The sequence below is a fragment of the Terrapene carolina genome, unplaced genomic scaffold (genome assembly GCF_002925995.2).
Source record: "Terrapene carolina triunguis isolate 2854851 unplaced genomic scaffold, T_m_triunguis-2.0 Scaffold38, whole genome shotgun sequence".
Classification (NCBI taxonomy): Eukaryota; Metazoa; Chordata; order Testudines; family Emydidae; genus Terrapene; species Terrapene triunguis.
The window spans coordinates 5,920,887-5,936,823 of NW_020664389.1; the positions used below are offsets into that span (position 1 = coordinate 5,920,887).

Sequence of the window (15,937 nt, forward strand, 5' to 3'; positions counted from 1 at the left end):
AAAAAAAAAAAAAAAAAAAAAGTGAGTTTCAGAGAACAGTAAGCAAGTGAAAAAGGGGGTAGTTCCCAATCCTGCAACCTGCCCTGCCCTGGCAGACCCCTATATCTTCACGGATTCTGCACTGATGCAGAGCTTCCCCCATTTAGTTGTAGGATGGGACTCTTAGAATGGAAACATGAAATTTTAACTTCAGCTGTTGCTAGTGCTCCAGTTATAGTTCAGGCATCTTTATTAATATTTTCATCAATCTACAACATCTTTGTTTTTGTAGCACTTCTATCTTTCAAAACTGAGACATTTGCCCTTTTTAGAGGTTAGGGAGTAATGTTAGAAGAAGCAGTTACCTTTTTGTATATCAGGCCAACAGCAGCAGTCTTAATTTTGACAGAGGTGAGCATATTGAAACGCTGGTATAACTGATGGACAAGTGTCTGCAAGACAACCACAACAAGAAGAGCAATGGCATAGCCGTATCCCTTCCAGTGTAAATCAGAGTGATTTTCACACAAAGTTATCATTGCCCTGCAAATGAAGGAATACAAAGTTTTAAAATCTGTGCATTAATCAACAATATGCATCTGGCAAATGGGTTCAGTAAAATTGATATATTTACAATCTGTGTAGTTATTACATCCACTTTGCACAGGTCGAAATGAGTCTAAAAGGTGCAAGACAGTGGAGAATTAGGATACTCAAAATGGGCGGTGGATTGAAGAGCATTCATCTGTGTGCTACTGTGCTACCTTTGAAACAATTCTCAAATGCTGTTTCACAGAGAGGGATGTTGCTGCTGATTTCACTGGTAATGGAGCACAAATACAGGGTGGTTAAAAAAAAAATCTACCTTTTTTTGTTAGAACTGTAGAATAAAAAAAATCAGTATTTGCCAAATGGAAAAAGGTAAAAAAAAATCAGAAGTCAAAATTAAGTTTTGTTACTAGCCTGAAAATAGACTACTACTAACAAGTGACTGTAATAAACAATATAGAGCAGTGTTTCCCAAACTTGTTCCGCCGTTTGTGTAGGGTAAGCCCCTGGCGGGCCGGGCCAGTTTGTTTACCTGCCGCGTCCACAGGTCCGGCCGACCGCATCTCCCTTGGCCCACGCCGCTTCCAGCAGCTCCCATTGGACTGGAGCAGCGAACCGCGGCCAGTGGGAGCCGCGATCGGCCAGACCTGCAGACGGGGCAGGTAAACAAACCGGCCCAGCCCTCCAGGGGACTTACCCTACACAAGCGGCGGAACAAGTTTGGGAAACACGGATATAGAGTAGTTGATGGTGTCATTCTAACATTTCCTTTTAGACAATCGCAGATGTAGCTCACAGCAAGGTTAATTTTTAGAACAAACTGTTCCATAGCTGAGGGTGGCAGCCGCAACAGTCTAAAGGTTAACACTAATCACTTACGTTCATAAATTCTCTGATAACCAACCAGGTGAACAACCGTGTTAAACACCTTCCTTTTGTTGATAAAAATCACTTCCTTCTCTCCCATGGCAGAGTCATTTTCAGTCTTCAATTAAACCTGAATTGTAGTTATTATAATATCACAAAACTTCCATGTTTTTGTGACTGAGATGTAGGTTTTTCTTTTTTGTTCAGCTGCTCCAGCAAATAAGAAAAATCTACATCTAAGCAACAAAAGCATGGAAGTTCAGAGTTTTGACTCTGAATTTAAGCTAACACTTAATATGTACCTTTTGAGTTAGTCTGAGCATCAGCCTTCAATTAGCTTTGCATTTCATTTGTTTTTAGTTCTTGATTCAGACTCTAAATTTTGAAATTCTTAAACACAGATTGCACAGTTGGGCTTCCCTTTGCATTTGTCACAGTTCCTGGACTAACTGCCCCTCTGATCCCCCTCTAAGTACACTCCCTCTCAGTTCTCAAGCCCCTAGCAGTTGCCTGCCTCTTAAGATGAATCACACAGTTCTCCCACTCTCAGACCAGGCATTGCACTGCAGTTCCCTGTGTATCAACCTTAGGGTTGCCACCTTGGTAATATTTAAAAACCGAACACTCCAGCAGGAGTGTCAGAACCTCCCCAGCTCCGCCTCTTCCCCCGAGACCCCACCCCTGCCCTGCCTCTTCCCCCAAAGCCTCGCCCCTGCCCCACCTATTCCCCCAAGCTCCTGCCCCGCCTCTTCCCCTGATTCCCCAACCCTGTCCACTCCTCTTTCCCCCTCCCCCAGTCACTCACTGCTTTTCCCCTCCTACCCCCCGCCACCCGGGTCAGGAGGGACTCGCCTGTGAAGCCAGGGCTGGGAGCTGCAGCCGCCTGATGCAGGTAGGGGGCGGCCCCAGCTGAGTAGGGGCTGGCGTGGGCGATGACCCAGTGCAACCCCACCTCCCCCACCTGCAATAACTGGACTTTGGGTGTCCGGTCAGTAGATGTGACCGGACACCGTCAGGTCCCCTTTTCTACCAGACTTTCCAGTTGAAAGCCGGACACATGGCCACCCTAGATTGCCTCAGCAGGTCTGATGTACGTCCAGACCCTACAATTCTGTTCCTTCCAAGAATAATGACAGTTGTGACCAGACAGTTTTTTTAAAGCAGAGTATTAATTATTAGAACAATAGATTTTTCTCTGAAACGTAATTGTCAAAAAAAAAAAAGTCTACACTCTTGCCTGTCTGTTCCTAAGGCTTAGCATTCCATGGCTATGGGGAAAGATCCAACTCTTTCAGATTTCTCCTCAAAGTCTCTCTCACTGTCAGCCTGTCTCCCCTTGGGCAGCACCTGACAATTAACCCCTCACTTCCTCTCCAGAGAAGGACTTTGTAACCGGTTTGCAGTTTGTTGGAAATAAGACACAGGATCTTTGAGGGTAACACTTTTCCCCATTGTCTTTCAAGTGCCTGGATGTTCTTGTCTGGACAGCCATTGTGTTGCCTTCATGCACAGACCCCGTTGAATTTTAACATTTTAGGCATACAATAAACATTCCACTACCTCCAATGTAAGTTAAATCAATTCTGACATTCAGGAAATTCTAATAAATCCATGCTAGTTACACAGTAACTTTACCTCACTGCCCAGGTCACATACACCATTCATAAAATTGCTACATCTCAGTATTCTTAGATCATTACATAGCAGTTCCATGACTGTCACAGCATTTTCACTTCAAGCATTTTTTTAAAAAAGTTACCAATGACTTCATAACACAACTGGGTATATTACCTGAATTATGAAATTTTAAAAATATAATTTCTTTGTTTGAATACATTATTAGGGAGCACTTACAGTAAATCATGCTAAGGAGTAAAGTATTGTTCATGGAGTAATTGCTATATAGTGTATCTGCTCTGATTAAGTCATATAGGGGCTATTTATACAGCTGACCTGAAATCTACTTCAGAGTCAAGATCTTATGAGACATCCTTGTTTGAGGAAAGGCTCATGAGCCTCCTTTCGACACATGACACACTAATCTGCTACGTACAGTATGTACATTTTTAAAACATACTTTGGTGACTAAAATGTCTCCTTCATTTCCTCTTCCTCCCCACAATCCTCTGCATTTTTTTTATTTTTAATAAGACGTGTACTCGTTTACTATAATACAATAATCCTTCAGAGATACAGGTTGACAGCCCTGAGTTCAGGGGGAAAATTTGGCTAACTCCATGATCCACTCTCTTTTCTGGTGGTTTCTACCTTGTGTTCCTCGGAAAAGAAACCTTCGCCCTACCTCTCAGGAGATGAGCCACTTCGAGTGTATCTATATTTCCTTACTTTCTTCCTTGTCCCGTTGTATGGAAAAGGATAATTTGCACCGTGATTTTTTTTTTTTTTTTTAGCTCCTGTAACTCAAGCTTCCCCCCAACACACACACACTTTTAAATATTTCATTGTTTTCTTTAATACAGTAATAACATCTGATATTTCAATATCAATAGCAACATGGATTTGAGTGTCATCATATTCAGCCATGTAACACCGCAAAGAGAGAAATGCATCTCTGCTGTCAATAGGGTTCATAATTCATAACTAATCCACATTTTTTTCACCTTATTAGCTCCTGCACTATGGTATTATATCAATGCAAGGCAGGAAGGAGCTCCCTAATTGGTATTTATTGATAAAATGCTATTTAGTTCTATAGATGTAATAAGCAATCAGCCATATATTTAAGAAAATATGCACGAAGGAAATTACAAATTCAAGCTAGAACTGTCAAACGGTGACTATCAATATTTGCATTTCAGTAACTTCATGGGAACGGCTGCATGTAATCTGCTAGGCATGGGCTGGGTGGAATTCAGTCAGGGACTCATTTCTTAATGACCTTTTCTTAATGACCTAACATCTCAGCCTATAAATATCAGAAGTATCTTTTGTTTGTTGGTCACAAACTGGCATTAAAACATTCTTAGAGGAAGTTTGTTAATCCCTCAAAAATCTTATAAAAATATGTAACGTGAATAATTTTAAGTTACCGAAACATTTGCTCTAATAAACCTTGCCACTAAAAAGTTGTGTTAGCAGAACTAAATTTCTTGATATTGGAAATCCTTTAGCTTTATTATTGCTGTCCTGAACACAAAATGGAGCACATTAAAAAAAAAAAACTTACTTCATTATCTGTGGACTCATGAAGGCCAGAATATCAGCTGCAACTTTCAGAATGGCAACTTTAATCAATAAAAATCTAAATGTTTGCCATAGAGGGTAAAGCAGAGATGGTTTCTGGAAACTTGCTTTCTCTGATATCACCCCTTTGTCACAAGGAGCCTGCCAATTTACAAAAGAGACACACAAAATTATGACAAAGATTTTAACACAAAAATGCAGAGCGTCAACCTAGAGCAATGGGCACACCTATGGTGCTGTGGAACATACTTCTTCCAACTCAGTGAGGGGGAGGGGTAGAAATATTTCTGTGTAAAAATAATTTAGACTATCTAGTAATCCTTTACGAAAGGGGGAATAAGGATTCTGCAATCATCTTTCAGTATCACAAAAAGGCAATTTATTACCATGGGTAGGCCTTCAACAGAAAAGGTCTTCCTCAAAAAATGAGAGTTGGAATGTCCAAAAATCTGTTAGATGTGTTGGAGGAAGCTTTTTGTACTGTATATAGATCCAGATAAGTAAGAAGTTACACTGAAAAACCACTAATAAGTATCTTTTTGCTTTACAGTGGGAGTTGTAGCAACTGCTTTATTTAAGGTTGCCTAAGAATTTCTATTCTAATGGTGTGATGTCAGTTGCTAAATAGTTTTCTAAATCTTAACCTGGCACACTGAAATTTTCCAAGTTAAGTCTCTAATCAAAAACGAATATTCTGATAAAGTCTGAGCAAAAACAAATCTGCCCTTCTTGGGTATTACAAGAGCGGGGGGGGGGGGGGAGATACTTTCCACAAATCAGCTGGGGTTAGAAAGGTGGCATCCAGAAAAGAAATGGCCCTGTAAGTTCTGAAGCCTTTTGGAACCTAACTCTGGGGCACAGCCCCAAGATCAGAGCTGCCAGAGCTCAACACCCTGCCGACCATATCACGCAGAAGCCAAAGTCCCCTATGATCTGATCATGACTGGACATTAAGAAAAGTTTGTCTGCCTTATTGGGAATGGTGAGCAGTGTATGCTCCTAAGACTCTCAGGACAGAGGCTCTTCATATAGACTTCCTAAGGTTATGGCATTCCTGCAGTATCCAGCCAAACACGTAAAAAAAAAGAAATCCATAATGTGAAACTTCAAAAATAAACAAAAAACCCACAAACACCTACCACAAAACAACAACCCAGGAAATTTCATTAAAACATTACATTGAAGCCTGCTCTACACTACAAAAATCTTACTAATGGTTTTAATACACCTTGCAGCTACACACACCACTCCTTGCAATGGTGCACAAGTGTTGCCAGAACCTTATACAATTGTTTTTTGCTTAGAGCAGTGATTTTCAACCTTATTTCATTTGTGGGCCCCTAAATTTCAAATGGAGGTGTGGACTCCTTTGGAAATTCAACCTGTAGTCCGCGGACCCCTACCATAGAAGTCTTAGATTGAAAATTAACTGAACAGAATTCAACTATAAATGTTGCATGTGCTCAGCACGGCATTTGATGCAGCGTGAGAAAGGGTGCTAAACTATGGGCATATATGGTAACGACACCAATTCCCTTTTTTGGGAGCTGAAACATTGTATTTTCATAGTCATCTTTCACGGACCCCTTTGACATAGTCTGCGGACCCCCAGAGGCCTGCAGACAACAGGTTGAAAACCACTGGCTTAGAGCAAGACTCATTACCATTGCTAATGGGAGCTAAACATATACACTGAAGCACTTTTGTCTGGTATTCTGAACTAATACACCCATCAAGGGAGGGCAGAATGTATGGAAATCTATGTGGTGCTCTTAAGATGTTTGATTTAAATCATTACAAGAATTTAATCAAGTTTTGACAAGGATTTTTGGAGATGCCTAATATAAATTTAGAAAAAGGTAATGGTTAGTGATGTTACTTATTGCTATCATCATTACCTTTAATCCTTTTGTTGCCTTTAAGAGTTCCTTCCTCCAATGCTTTTCAAAGTTAGGACATACAGTATATGGAGAGTCACTTTCATTCAATTCAAACAGGTCCTCTCTTTCCAATGGTTTCTTGTAGCCTAAAGTTATTATTCTGAAAGGAAAATAAACACTTTAACAAGTGAATTATTACAAGAAAAACAAAGCAGTCAAATCAAACAGGAATCCTAACTGAGAAACTTTATACACATAATACAATACTTATAAATAAACTCTACATTCACAATAAAAAATAGAGTATGTATAATATAAAAGGCAAAATTGTGGAACCCACCTAAAGTCAACTTGACTATACTGAAACTATAGTTATAGTAGACAAGGGCCCAAATCAAAAATCCCCAGACCTGAACACTCTCAAATGAGGAAAACCTGCATTTCAGCATCCATCTGTAGTTATGAAGTTAAGGAGAATAAAAATTTCTAGTTATTTCAACAGCAAATCTGGTTAGTGACCGTCCACTTATGATGATCTACAGAGAAAATGTTTTTCTTTATAATAGGATTCCACTCTGCTGTGACTCATCCTTAACCAGGGTACTCAGGGACAAACAGAAATTGGGTTTTAGTATAAGTCTACAATAAGCTTACAATAGATCTTGATTTGTTTAAATTTGGGGCCATATTATCCCCTTTGCTGTTAGAAACAAAAGAGCTGAAATGGGTGAAAATAATGGTCGTAATCACCCTGAACCCACAGGAATCCCCCCACAAGAACAATGAAAGGAACCTGTAGGTTTTGGGAGCATGACTGGCTGGACAGGGGGCAGAGCAACCAAATGTGAAAATCTACAAAAATGAATGCTGATGTCAAAGTCAATTAATTTTTTAAGAAAGTTCCAAAAGTTTGGAAAGCAACAGATATGAATCAACCAGATGTCACTGCATAGGTCTACCGGGGTCCCAACATGGCAAGATTAAGGCATACATACTCTAAGTCATTGCTTAGAATCCCAAATCCTGGAGTCAGGTGGTGAGATCAGAATTTCAGCATTCATTAAAAAAAAAAAAAAAAATTCTAGAAGTCAAGTAATAAAAAAAAAAAATAAAAAAAAAAAAAAAAAAAAAAAAAAAATTCTAGATGTCAAGTATTCAAAGAAAATTTTGAAAATGTGACCTGAGTATAACGGTACCTGTCTGAGTCAGGAGAGAACCTGAAACAATACCTCTACGAGCAGTGAACTGCCCCATTGGTCTCAATTCTGAATCCCGGTGCTTCCCCAAAAGACAGATGAGTCCATTGAAGGGACCAGTTTGGGTTGTGCCTAAAGCCCCAGATTGCCTTAATCTCATTCTGGGTCCAATGGAAGCATGATGCAATGTTATGAGTTAGTTATATAATAATCAGTTTGAGATTTCCCAGGTCAGACTGCAGAAGCCTAATATTATTTAAGCCCTAAGTGTCCTTTACTGGAGAGACCAGGTGGGTGAGACAATATCTTTTATTGGACCAACTTCTGTTAGTCAGAGACAAGCTTTCGAGCCACACACAGCTCTTCTTCAGGTCTGGGAAAGGAACTCCTAGCATCACAGCAAAAATGCAAGGTGGAACAGATACAAACAGCTTAAACTCCTCATAGATTTCCACCACAACTTCAACAACCACCACTCATCCATTAAACTCTCTGGAACACACTCACACTAGAATCAACTTCCTGGCCACCATCATCATCTTAAACAATGGAACCATTCAGATAACCATATAAAAGAAACCCACGGATCCCCACACCTACCTTCATAGATCCAGTAGCCACCCCAAACACACCAATAAATCTGTTATCTACAGCCAGGCACTCAGATACCACAGAATATGCTCAGAGGAGAAAGTCATAGATATAGATCTTAACACACTTAAAACCACCTCTGCCAAAACAAGGACACTCCACCAGAGAAGTAGATCACATCATGAAACAGGCCACCCAAATACCCTGAGAGAACCTGCTTCAATACAGAAATAAAACTCCCTCTGATTACACACCCCTAGTCATCACATACCACCCCACATTGGAACCCACATGGTATATCATCAAACAACTACAACCCACACTCGATGGGGATCCCATCCTGAAAGAAATCTTTCCTGAACGCCCCTGCTTCTGGATTTCAGATAACCCCCCAACCTCTCCAAGCTCATCATCAAAAGCAAGCTCCCTACAGACCAGGACACACCAACTCAAAGCAGCACCAGACCTTGCCTGAATAGCAGATGCAAAACCTGCAGACATATCTCCACTGCTACAGTGATCAACATCCCCAACAATACACCTTTCAAGATCCAGGGATCCTATACATGCCTATCACAACATGTAGCGTACCTCATCCAGTGCACTAAATACCCCAAGAAAAACTATGTGGGTGAAACCAGACAATCACTATGCCCTCAAATGAACTCACAGAGGAAAATGATAAAAGACAAAAACATCCCATCACCTCTGGGTGAACACTTTTCACAAAGCAATATCTGACCTCTCAGTTCTCATCCTTAAAGGAAACCTCCACAACACTTTCAAAAGACAAGCCTGGGAGCTTAAATTCATTACTCTGCTAGAGATGAAAAATCATGGACTGATCAGAAACGCTGGATTTATGGCTTATTACGGGATGGCCAAACTGTGGCTCATGAGCTGCATGCGGCTCTTTTACAGTTAAAGTGCGGCTTGCGGAGCTCTCCACGCCCCCATCCCATTTTCCACCTACCAGGCCCGGGAAGGGAGGGTGGGGGAAGCTCTGGACCTCTGCCTTGCAGCGGGGTGGTGGGGTAGGGGCTTTTGCCTAGTGAGGAGAGGGGACTTGGGGCTTCAGCCTCACAGGGCACACCTGCCGGGGCTCGGGGCTTCAGCAGGAGCAGGGGTGGAGAGGGGGCTCCAGCTTGCCCAGCCCATCCCTGGCAGCTGGGGTGGCAGTGGGCTGCCCCCCACCCAGGCCCTGCTGCCAGGGACAGGGGCCGAGCGAGCCGGAGCCCCCCTGTACCTCCCAGCATGTTCGGCCCCTGTCCCTGGCAGCTGAGCCAGGGCAGGGTGCAGGCTGCCACTGCCTCCCAGCCAGGCTCTCTCAGGCAGAAGTGGCTCCGTCCCACTCCCCACCTGGCTGCCAGGGAGAGCAGCCAAACGTGCTGGGGGGGACGTGTGGGGAGAGAAGGACAGAGCCTCCCCCCACAGGTAACATGGGGTGAGGGGGAGCATGGCAGCCCCGGACTGGGCACAGGGCGGGGGGATCACTGGGGAGAGGAGACATGTGGGGCGGTCACGTGTCCTCCTCTTTAGATTGTGCTCTACCAGTATGGGGAGGCACGAGTCATCTATGCCCACCTTGTCTCTCTAATATCCTGGGACTGAGAAGGCTGCAACTACACTTTACTGGAGAGTAATACAAGATTTATTTAAAACGTTATCTAATAAGACAACATTTTAAATAAATCTTTTAGGGCTCTCGAACAAGGACACTTAGAGTTTAAATTTCAACAAGTTGTGAGGAATTATTTTATAGAAATCCTAAGGAGCTCCCTCAAGGAGATTATAGCATATATTCGTGTACATAGAGCACACGGGTAAGCTTTTCCATCACCAAGTTTTGCAGAGACAGACAAGAAAATCAAAACCTTAAACAAAATTTGGATCTTTCTATTTTTGAAGAAAGTTGGGAACTTAATATTCATAAGTCTATGTCTGTGATAAAAGTGAGGAGTTATAAATTTTATGCAAATTGTGCGAGAACTGAAAACTTTAACTTGCAACATTACTGTATTCAGGACCATGGATTAAATCCTGGGTCCACTGAAATCAATGACAAAACTCCCATTAACTTTAATGGAGTTAGGTTTTCACCATATAATGTGAAAGCTTGAAATTAGGCTAAGCAAAAAGAATCAGATACTAAAGTTTAAGAATATTACAATAGTAATGTAGAACAAAGCAAAAAGCAGCTGTTACTTGTAAACTGACTTTAATAATATTATTAATATTCCTCTCTCTCAGAACTATAGGCTTACACTATACACTTACATGCCTTACTGTTTATTTTGACTGACAGTATTTCCAAACGAAGCACATGATGTAGAAGAAGTGCTAATAATGAGTAATAGTCAGGAGACAAAACATGTGAAGTTGCTTGAAATATCCCACTGAATGTTAAATGACAGTAGTCAGCCCAACCTGAAGTAGCTGAGCTTTCAGTTCATATGAAGGTATGCTATACCTAAGGAGGAGATGGTTCTTTTAATTACTTGTTTAGAATGACACATGATTGGAGAGAAGAAGAGAACAAACATTAAAGAAGAATACACAGGAAATTAGTCATGTAACTGATTAACAGGGTTACTTGGCTAATTCTCTGTAGGTCACATTAAAATATTTACTCTTGTAATTGTATTGCCACACACAACACTGGGAAACATACATGTCTATTTTCTAATGAAGGGGATCTTATGAATAGCTCCCACGGACTTAGAGCACTTCATAATTGTTAATTAAAGTGCTAAACATTATCTGTTTGTTACTAGTAAGAATCAGGCAACCTAAAACATTAGTATGTGCCTAGAACTACAGGACTAGTACAGTAGAAAGTAATTGTTAAGAAGTGACTTATAGTAATTGTAAACTCTAGCTTTAGAACACTGTTTTAATAGCACTCTCATTCTGGATTAAAATGCCAGGCTGCATAAATGGACGGAATGCATGTATGACTTGTGCCTAAACCAACTGAGCATAAGCACTAATAAATAACTTAAATTCTCACCTGCTGTACCAGGAATACGTTATCTTACTGAAGAAGGAAGCATTTGCTTCAGGACTGCATTTCTATTAATAAAAATAAACCAAACACAATTCACGTTATTTGAAGGGCAAAGGGAAATGAATCTGAACTTCACATTTTTTCTTAGAAACTTAGGCATTAAGAGATCCATTCTCCCCTGGATCAATGTTAATGTGAGTTACATTTATAGATCTCAGATAATAAACTCCAAGTTCAGTACACAAAGTTGTAACTAAAAATAAATTTGCTTCATAGTTAATATTCCAGTGACATAACCTATATTTTCTAAGTAAAACAAAAAAACTAGACCTGAATACTAGAATTTATTGCTATGATTATCTGTTCATCATGATCAAGTGCCACACCTATTTCTCCTTCTCTCTTTAACATAGAAGACACATGGAATGAGAGAGAGGTTTAAGGCTACTTGATTCAATGGGCACAACTCATCTCCAGTGGAAAGTGGATGTAAAATTCCACCACCATTTTACATTGATCTGGTAGTGGTTTTTTACCCACTTTGCACTGATGTAAACAACTACAGCAACAGTGAATCAGGCCTAACATAAGCAAAGCTATCTTAAAATTTTTAAAACTAAAAATTGTTGCCTTACTATTTGGCCAACTGAACTATCAGGGAAAAATAAATTGTTCACACTTAAAGATGGGTCTTAACACAGGCCTGCCTTTAGTCATGAGGAATACAATACAATGCATTCTATTGCTCAGATTTTCAAATCTGCCAAAAAATTTGGATGCCTTGTTCATTGATTTCTAATTGGAATTGCACTTCCAGATCTCTGAGGTGGCTTTTAAAAACCCATTTTGCAAGGACATCACATGACCAGTACTCTAAAGAACCCACTATGTATTCACAAAAATCTCTGTTGTTCTTTCAAGCAACACCAAATAACCAATGATAATCCAAGAAACAGACTAATTAAAGATGTCCTTTTTAAAAAATATCTTCCCATATGTAATTCTCAAATAAAGAAACTCACCCTCCATAAATTGTTAATATCTGTAAAGGTTAATTAGTATTGCTGGATTATACATATTGTACATTTATCATTCAAGTGCATGATACAAATCTGAAGCAATCAGCCTCTCTTTTACTATTGGCCCAGTCATGCTCCCATTTTTATATGTAGCAAAATTGTAATAGACCCTAACAGGAGATGCATAGGACTCCACAAGAAAACACTTCAAAGGAAGACCCACTGAGCCAAACTCTGAACTGATATTCATCCCTTGCCTTCCCATTAATTCAAAGGATGTATGTCAGGACAAGTTTGCAGCACTGTCTCACACCAGTCACTAACATTTTCACTTTCTGACACTGACACTATTTAAAAGCATTAACCTGAAATCTAATCGAGTTAAAAGTACTTTTAGATATTACACCTGTTCCAGAGTTCCCCTGCCAATCTTTGTGCTTTTATAAACACATTTTCCTATTTTTGTATTTTTCACCCTTCACTGTATTAAAGCCTCAAAACAATGGGAATCACTATTTTTTCAGTTATAATAATATTAGGTGTTACTTTTACTACTAGTTAATAAAAACATCTGATTTTTGTTGTTCAGTTTTATTACACAGCATTACCACCTTGTTACATAGACTGGTTTCCCATTCCTAGCTCATGGAGGTGCTCTTCAATGAGCCAAGTGATATGGTGACTGAGCAACAAGATACCCTTTAAGCCCTATGAGTTGTTTTTAATTTTTGAAATTAGGAAATTTTTCCAATTTGGGGAGTGAGGAAGGGGAAACGGAGAGAATTATCTGAAGTGAAGGCACTTTCTGATGATGATGTTGATGATTAAGGAAATGTTTCTTTGCTAACTTTTTTTAATTTGTAGTACACACAGACCCTTAATGGGGTTGACTGAGTCTCCAAAGTTGCAGTCCAATCAAGAAAATCATTGCTCAATTAAAAATTTCTAAAAATATTTTATCTAGAGGCAACAGCACTTTTTACTAAGGATAGAGGACATATTTTGAGTGCAGATATTACCATAACACTAATGATTCAGTGTTATCATCAAGATAGATTGATTTAAATCACAGATTTTAATCATAATTTAAATCATCAAGAAAGAAATCTTCATTTAAATAACTGATTTTAATCTTGTTTTCCATTTGTATTTTTTAGTTATTTTCCTAAAGAAAGTTGATTCTCACTGATTGGTAACCATTAAGACATGTTGATTTGCAACTAAATATAGCCTTCACACTAAATTTGGAGCTTCTTTTTGTTAACCAGGACACATTATATCTATACACATTTATTTGAGCAATTATATAATTTAATTTATTTTTATTTAGATTCTTAAATATTACATTTATTATTTGATAAACTGGTGAGTGATGCTTTTTTTTTTTTTTTTTAGATTACGTTTAATTTTTTTTTCATATGTGATTTGTGTCAAGCTGGAAATTCCAATTTAATCATAAATGCAAAAAAACACCATTTAAAATGTTTCAATTGTTAAATAAAATTACCGGTACCTTAAATGGGCTGGATAAATAAGAAAAAAGTTTATCAAAGTTTATCAAAACATGCTTGTCATTTAAAACTAAATTATTTCTTAAACAATCAAACATAGTAGTATCTGTAGTCAGGATTTTAGAACCAGTAGATCTCATCCTCATGCACCTAGTTTTTATTCAAAGCCTGGAAGAGGAAAACAAGCCTTGCATTTTCAACTCCCAGCTGGTTTCTTAACTTTTTAAGTGAACTAGTCATTGAACTTAACAGGTTGAATAAAGTGAAATAAGGAAAATATACTTTGCCCCTGAAAAAAAGCTACTGCTGTCAAAAGCTGGTTAGCTTTACAAACTCTGGTTGCAGGTGTTTCTCCAGTGACTTACACCAAGCCAGTGGTTTGATTTTCTTTACAATTTGGCAGCCCACAGGTACTGCTTTTTTTTTTAATTTAATTTAAATTATTTTGATGTATTATAATATGTTTTAGGACATAACATATGTATTAATTTCACACCAGTCTCTCACTTTGATCCAAACTACAGCCTGTAAATCCTTTTACATGTGTACCACTCAGGCCCTGATACTGTAATTCTAATTTAAGAGTGTAAACTGTTGTTTTTTTTTCATATTAAAGTATCACCTCAGGTCCCATTGTGTTAAGCACGGTTCAAACATGTAGTGAGAGACCATCTCTGCCCCAAAAGGCTTACGATTATACAGACAACACAGAAAAGGGATGAGAAGGGAAAGATAAGCACAGAAATGACACATCCTCTTGTTGATTTCTCTCACTCTGAAATCAGTTTACATTCTGTTCATGGAATTTTACTTATTCTAATACTAGCCTGAGGGAGACACAAAAGAGACTGTAAAGGGGAGGAAAGAAAATGCACAGGAGAGAGAGAATCCTAAAAAGATAAAAAGAGTGACAGGAGGAAAGATTTACCAAAGTTGAGGAAGCAAAAGAGCAAGGTTCCTAGCATGTTTTTTTTAGGGGGCAGCGATGTACACCGGGGAGGAATGTTACAAGGCCTCCCAAAGAAAGGTGATATGAGAGTCATTTGGAGTTATCAGAGTGAAGGGAGCAAGAAGTGCAAGGTACCTCGGATAAACAACTGCCAGAAGAAAGGGGATGTGAGACTGACTTACTTGGACCTGACACACTCCTAACCCCTATTTCCAAGCTGGTATACTTACCTAATGCCACATTTTAAAGAGCCCTCAGAAGATAGTCCCTATCCCGCAATCACCTTCCTCCTCCCCCATCCTTTTAACTCTTGATTAGAACCTTTTTTCTTCCGCGCACTCCCCCTCCACCGTTTTGTCTCCTATAACGACCAGGTTTCCATTTAAAAAATGGGACCATGAAGCCCGAGATCCTGCCTCCAGCAGTGATTGCATGTAACTGCTCCGAGGAAACCGCTCGAACAAGCCCCACCAAGCCAGCCATTAGGTGACTTTAGCCTGGGACATGCTCAGACCTGGTGCAGGTAGTGGGAAGGGCGGGTCTGTGCACTGTACAGCTGCCTGGTAAGCGAACGGAGGGGGAACAGCGCAGGCCAGACGGCCCTAGCACAAGCTCTCCTCCCTGTCCGCTGCCTGCCGCCAGGCCCCATCCCTGCCCTGCCGGGCTGCACGGGAAGAGCGGGGCTCAGTCTCCAGCCGGGCTCTCCATGAAACCTCCCACCCAGTAGCGCCCCCGCCCCGGGTGCGCCCGGGACCTCTCCCTAGCCCAGCGGGGCCGGGTTACCTTCTGGCTGAGCGGAGGGAGGAGCTCGTAGGAGCCGCCCCCTCCCCCGCGCAGAGCGGCCAGCATGATCCCAGCGCGCCCCGCAGCCGCTCGGGGTGTCCCTGGATGCGGGGCAGGGCGGCAGCAGCAGCCGCCAACGCGTGGCTGAGTCACAGCCAAGGGGCGCCCGGTGCCGGAGGCAGCTCGGGGAGCTTGGGAGGAGCTGGCCCGCAGGCACCACCCACCTCCGCGTCTTGGCCCCAGCCCAGGCGCAAAGCCGTCGCCGCAATCTGCCCGCAAGCGACGGAAAGGTCGGGTCACGGGGGCGGAAAGCAACCCCCGCCTGATCCTGTGTCCCCGGAGCTTAGAGACTGAGCCCAGAGCCCCTTGGACGGAATGGGAGCGCTGGGCATTAGCAGCGGG

At 40.9% G+C, this 15,937-nt stretch overlaps 1 protein-coding gene across 2 annotated transcripts in view; it reads right to left on the reverse strand.

Moving 5' to 3' along the window:
* LOC112118789 (multidrug resistance-associated protein 1-like) overlaps positions 1–15,640 on the reverse strand; it is a 53,919-nt gene extending 38,279 nt beyond the window's left edge. Inside the window, exons 1-5 of one of the 2 annotated variants that reach the window (XM_026652566.1) lie at positions 15,536–15,640; positions 11,277–11,338; positions 6,498–6,639; positions 4,583–4,740; positions 345–522 (exon numbers count right to left, since the gene is read on the reverse strand). In XM_026652566.1, coding sequence (XP_026508351.1) covers positions 345–522; positions 4,583–4,740; positions 6,498–6,639; positions 11,277–11,338; positions 15,536–15,601 — 606 coding nt within the window. In that variant the 5' untranslated portion in view covers positions 15,602–15,640. Of the gene's footprint in view, positions 1–344; positions 523–4,582; positions 4,741–6,497; positions 6,640–11,276; positions 11,339–15,535 lie in introns of those variants that run through there. The other variant, XM_026652561.1, reaches the window with a different exon arrangement.
* Between the last annotated feature and the right edge of the window lie 297 nt (positions 15,641–15,937).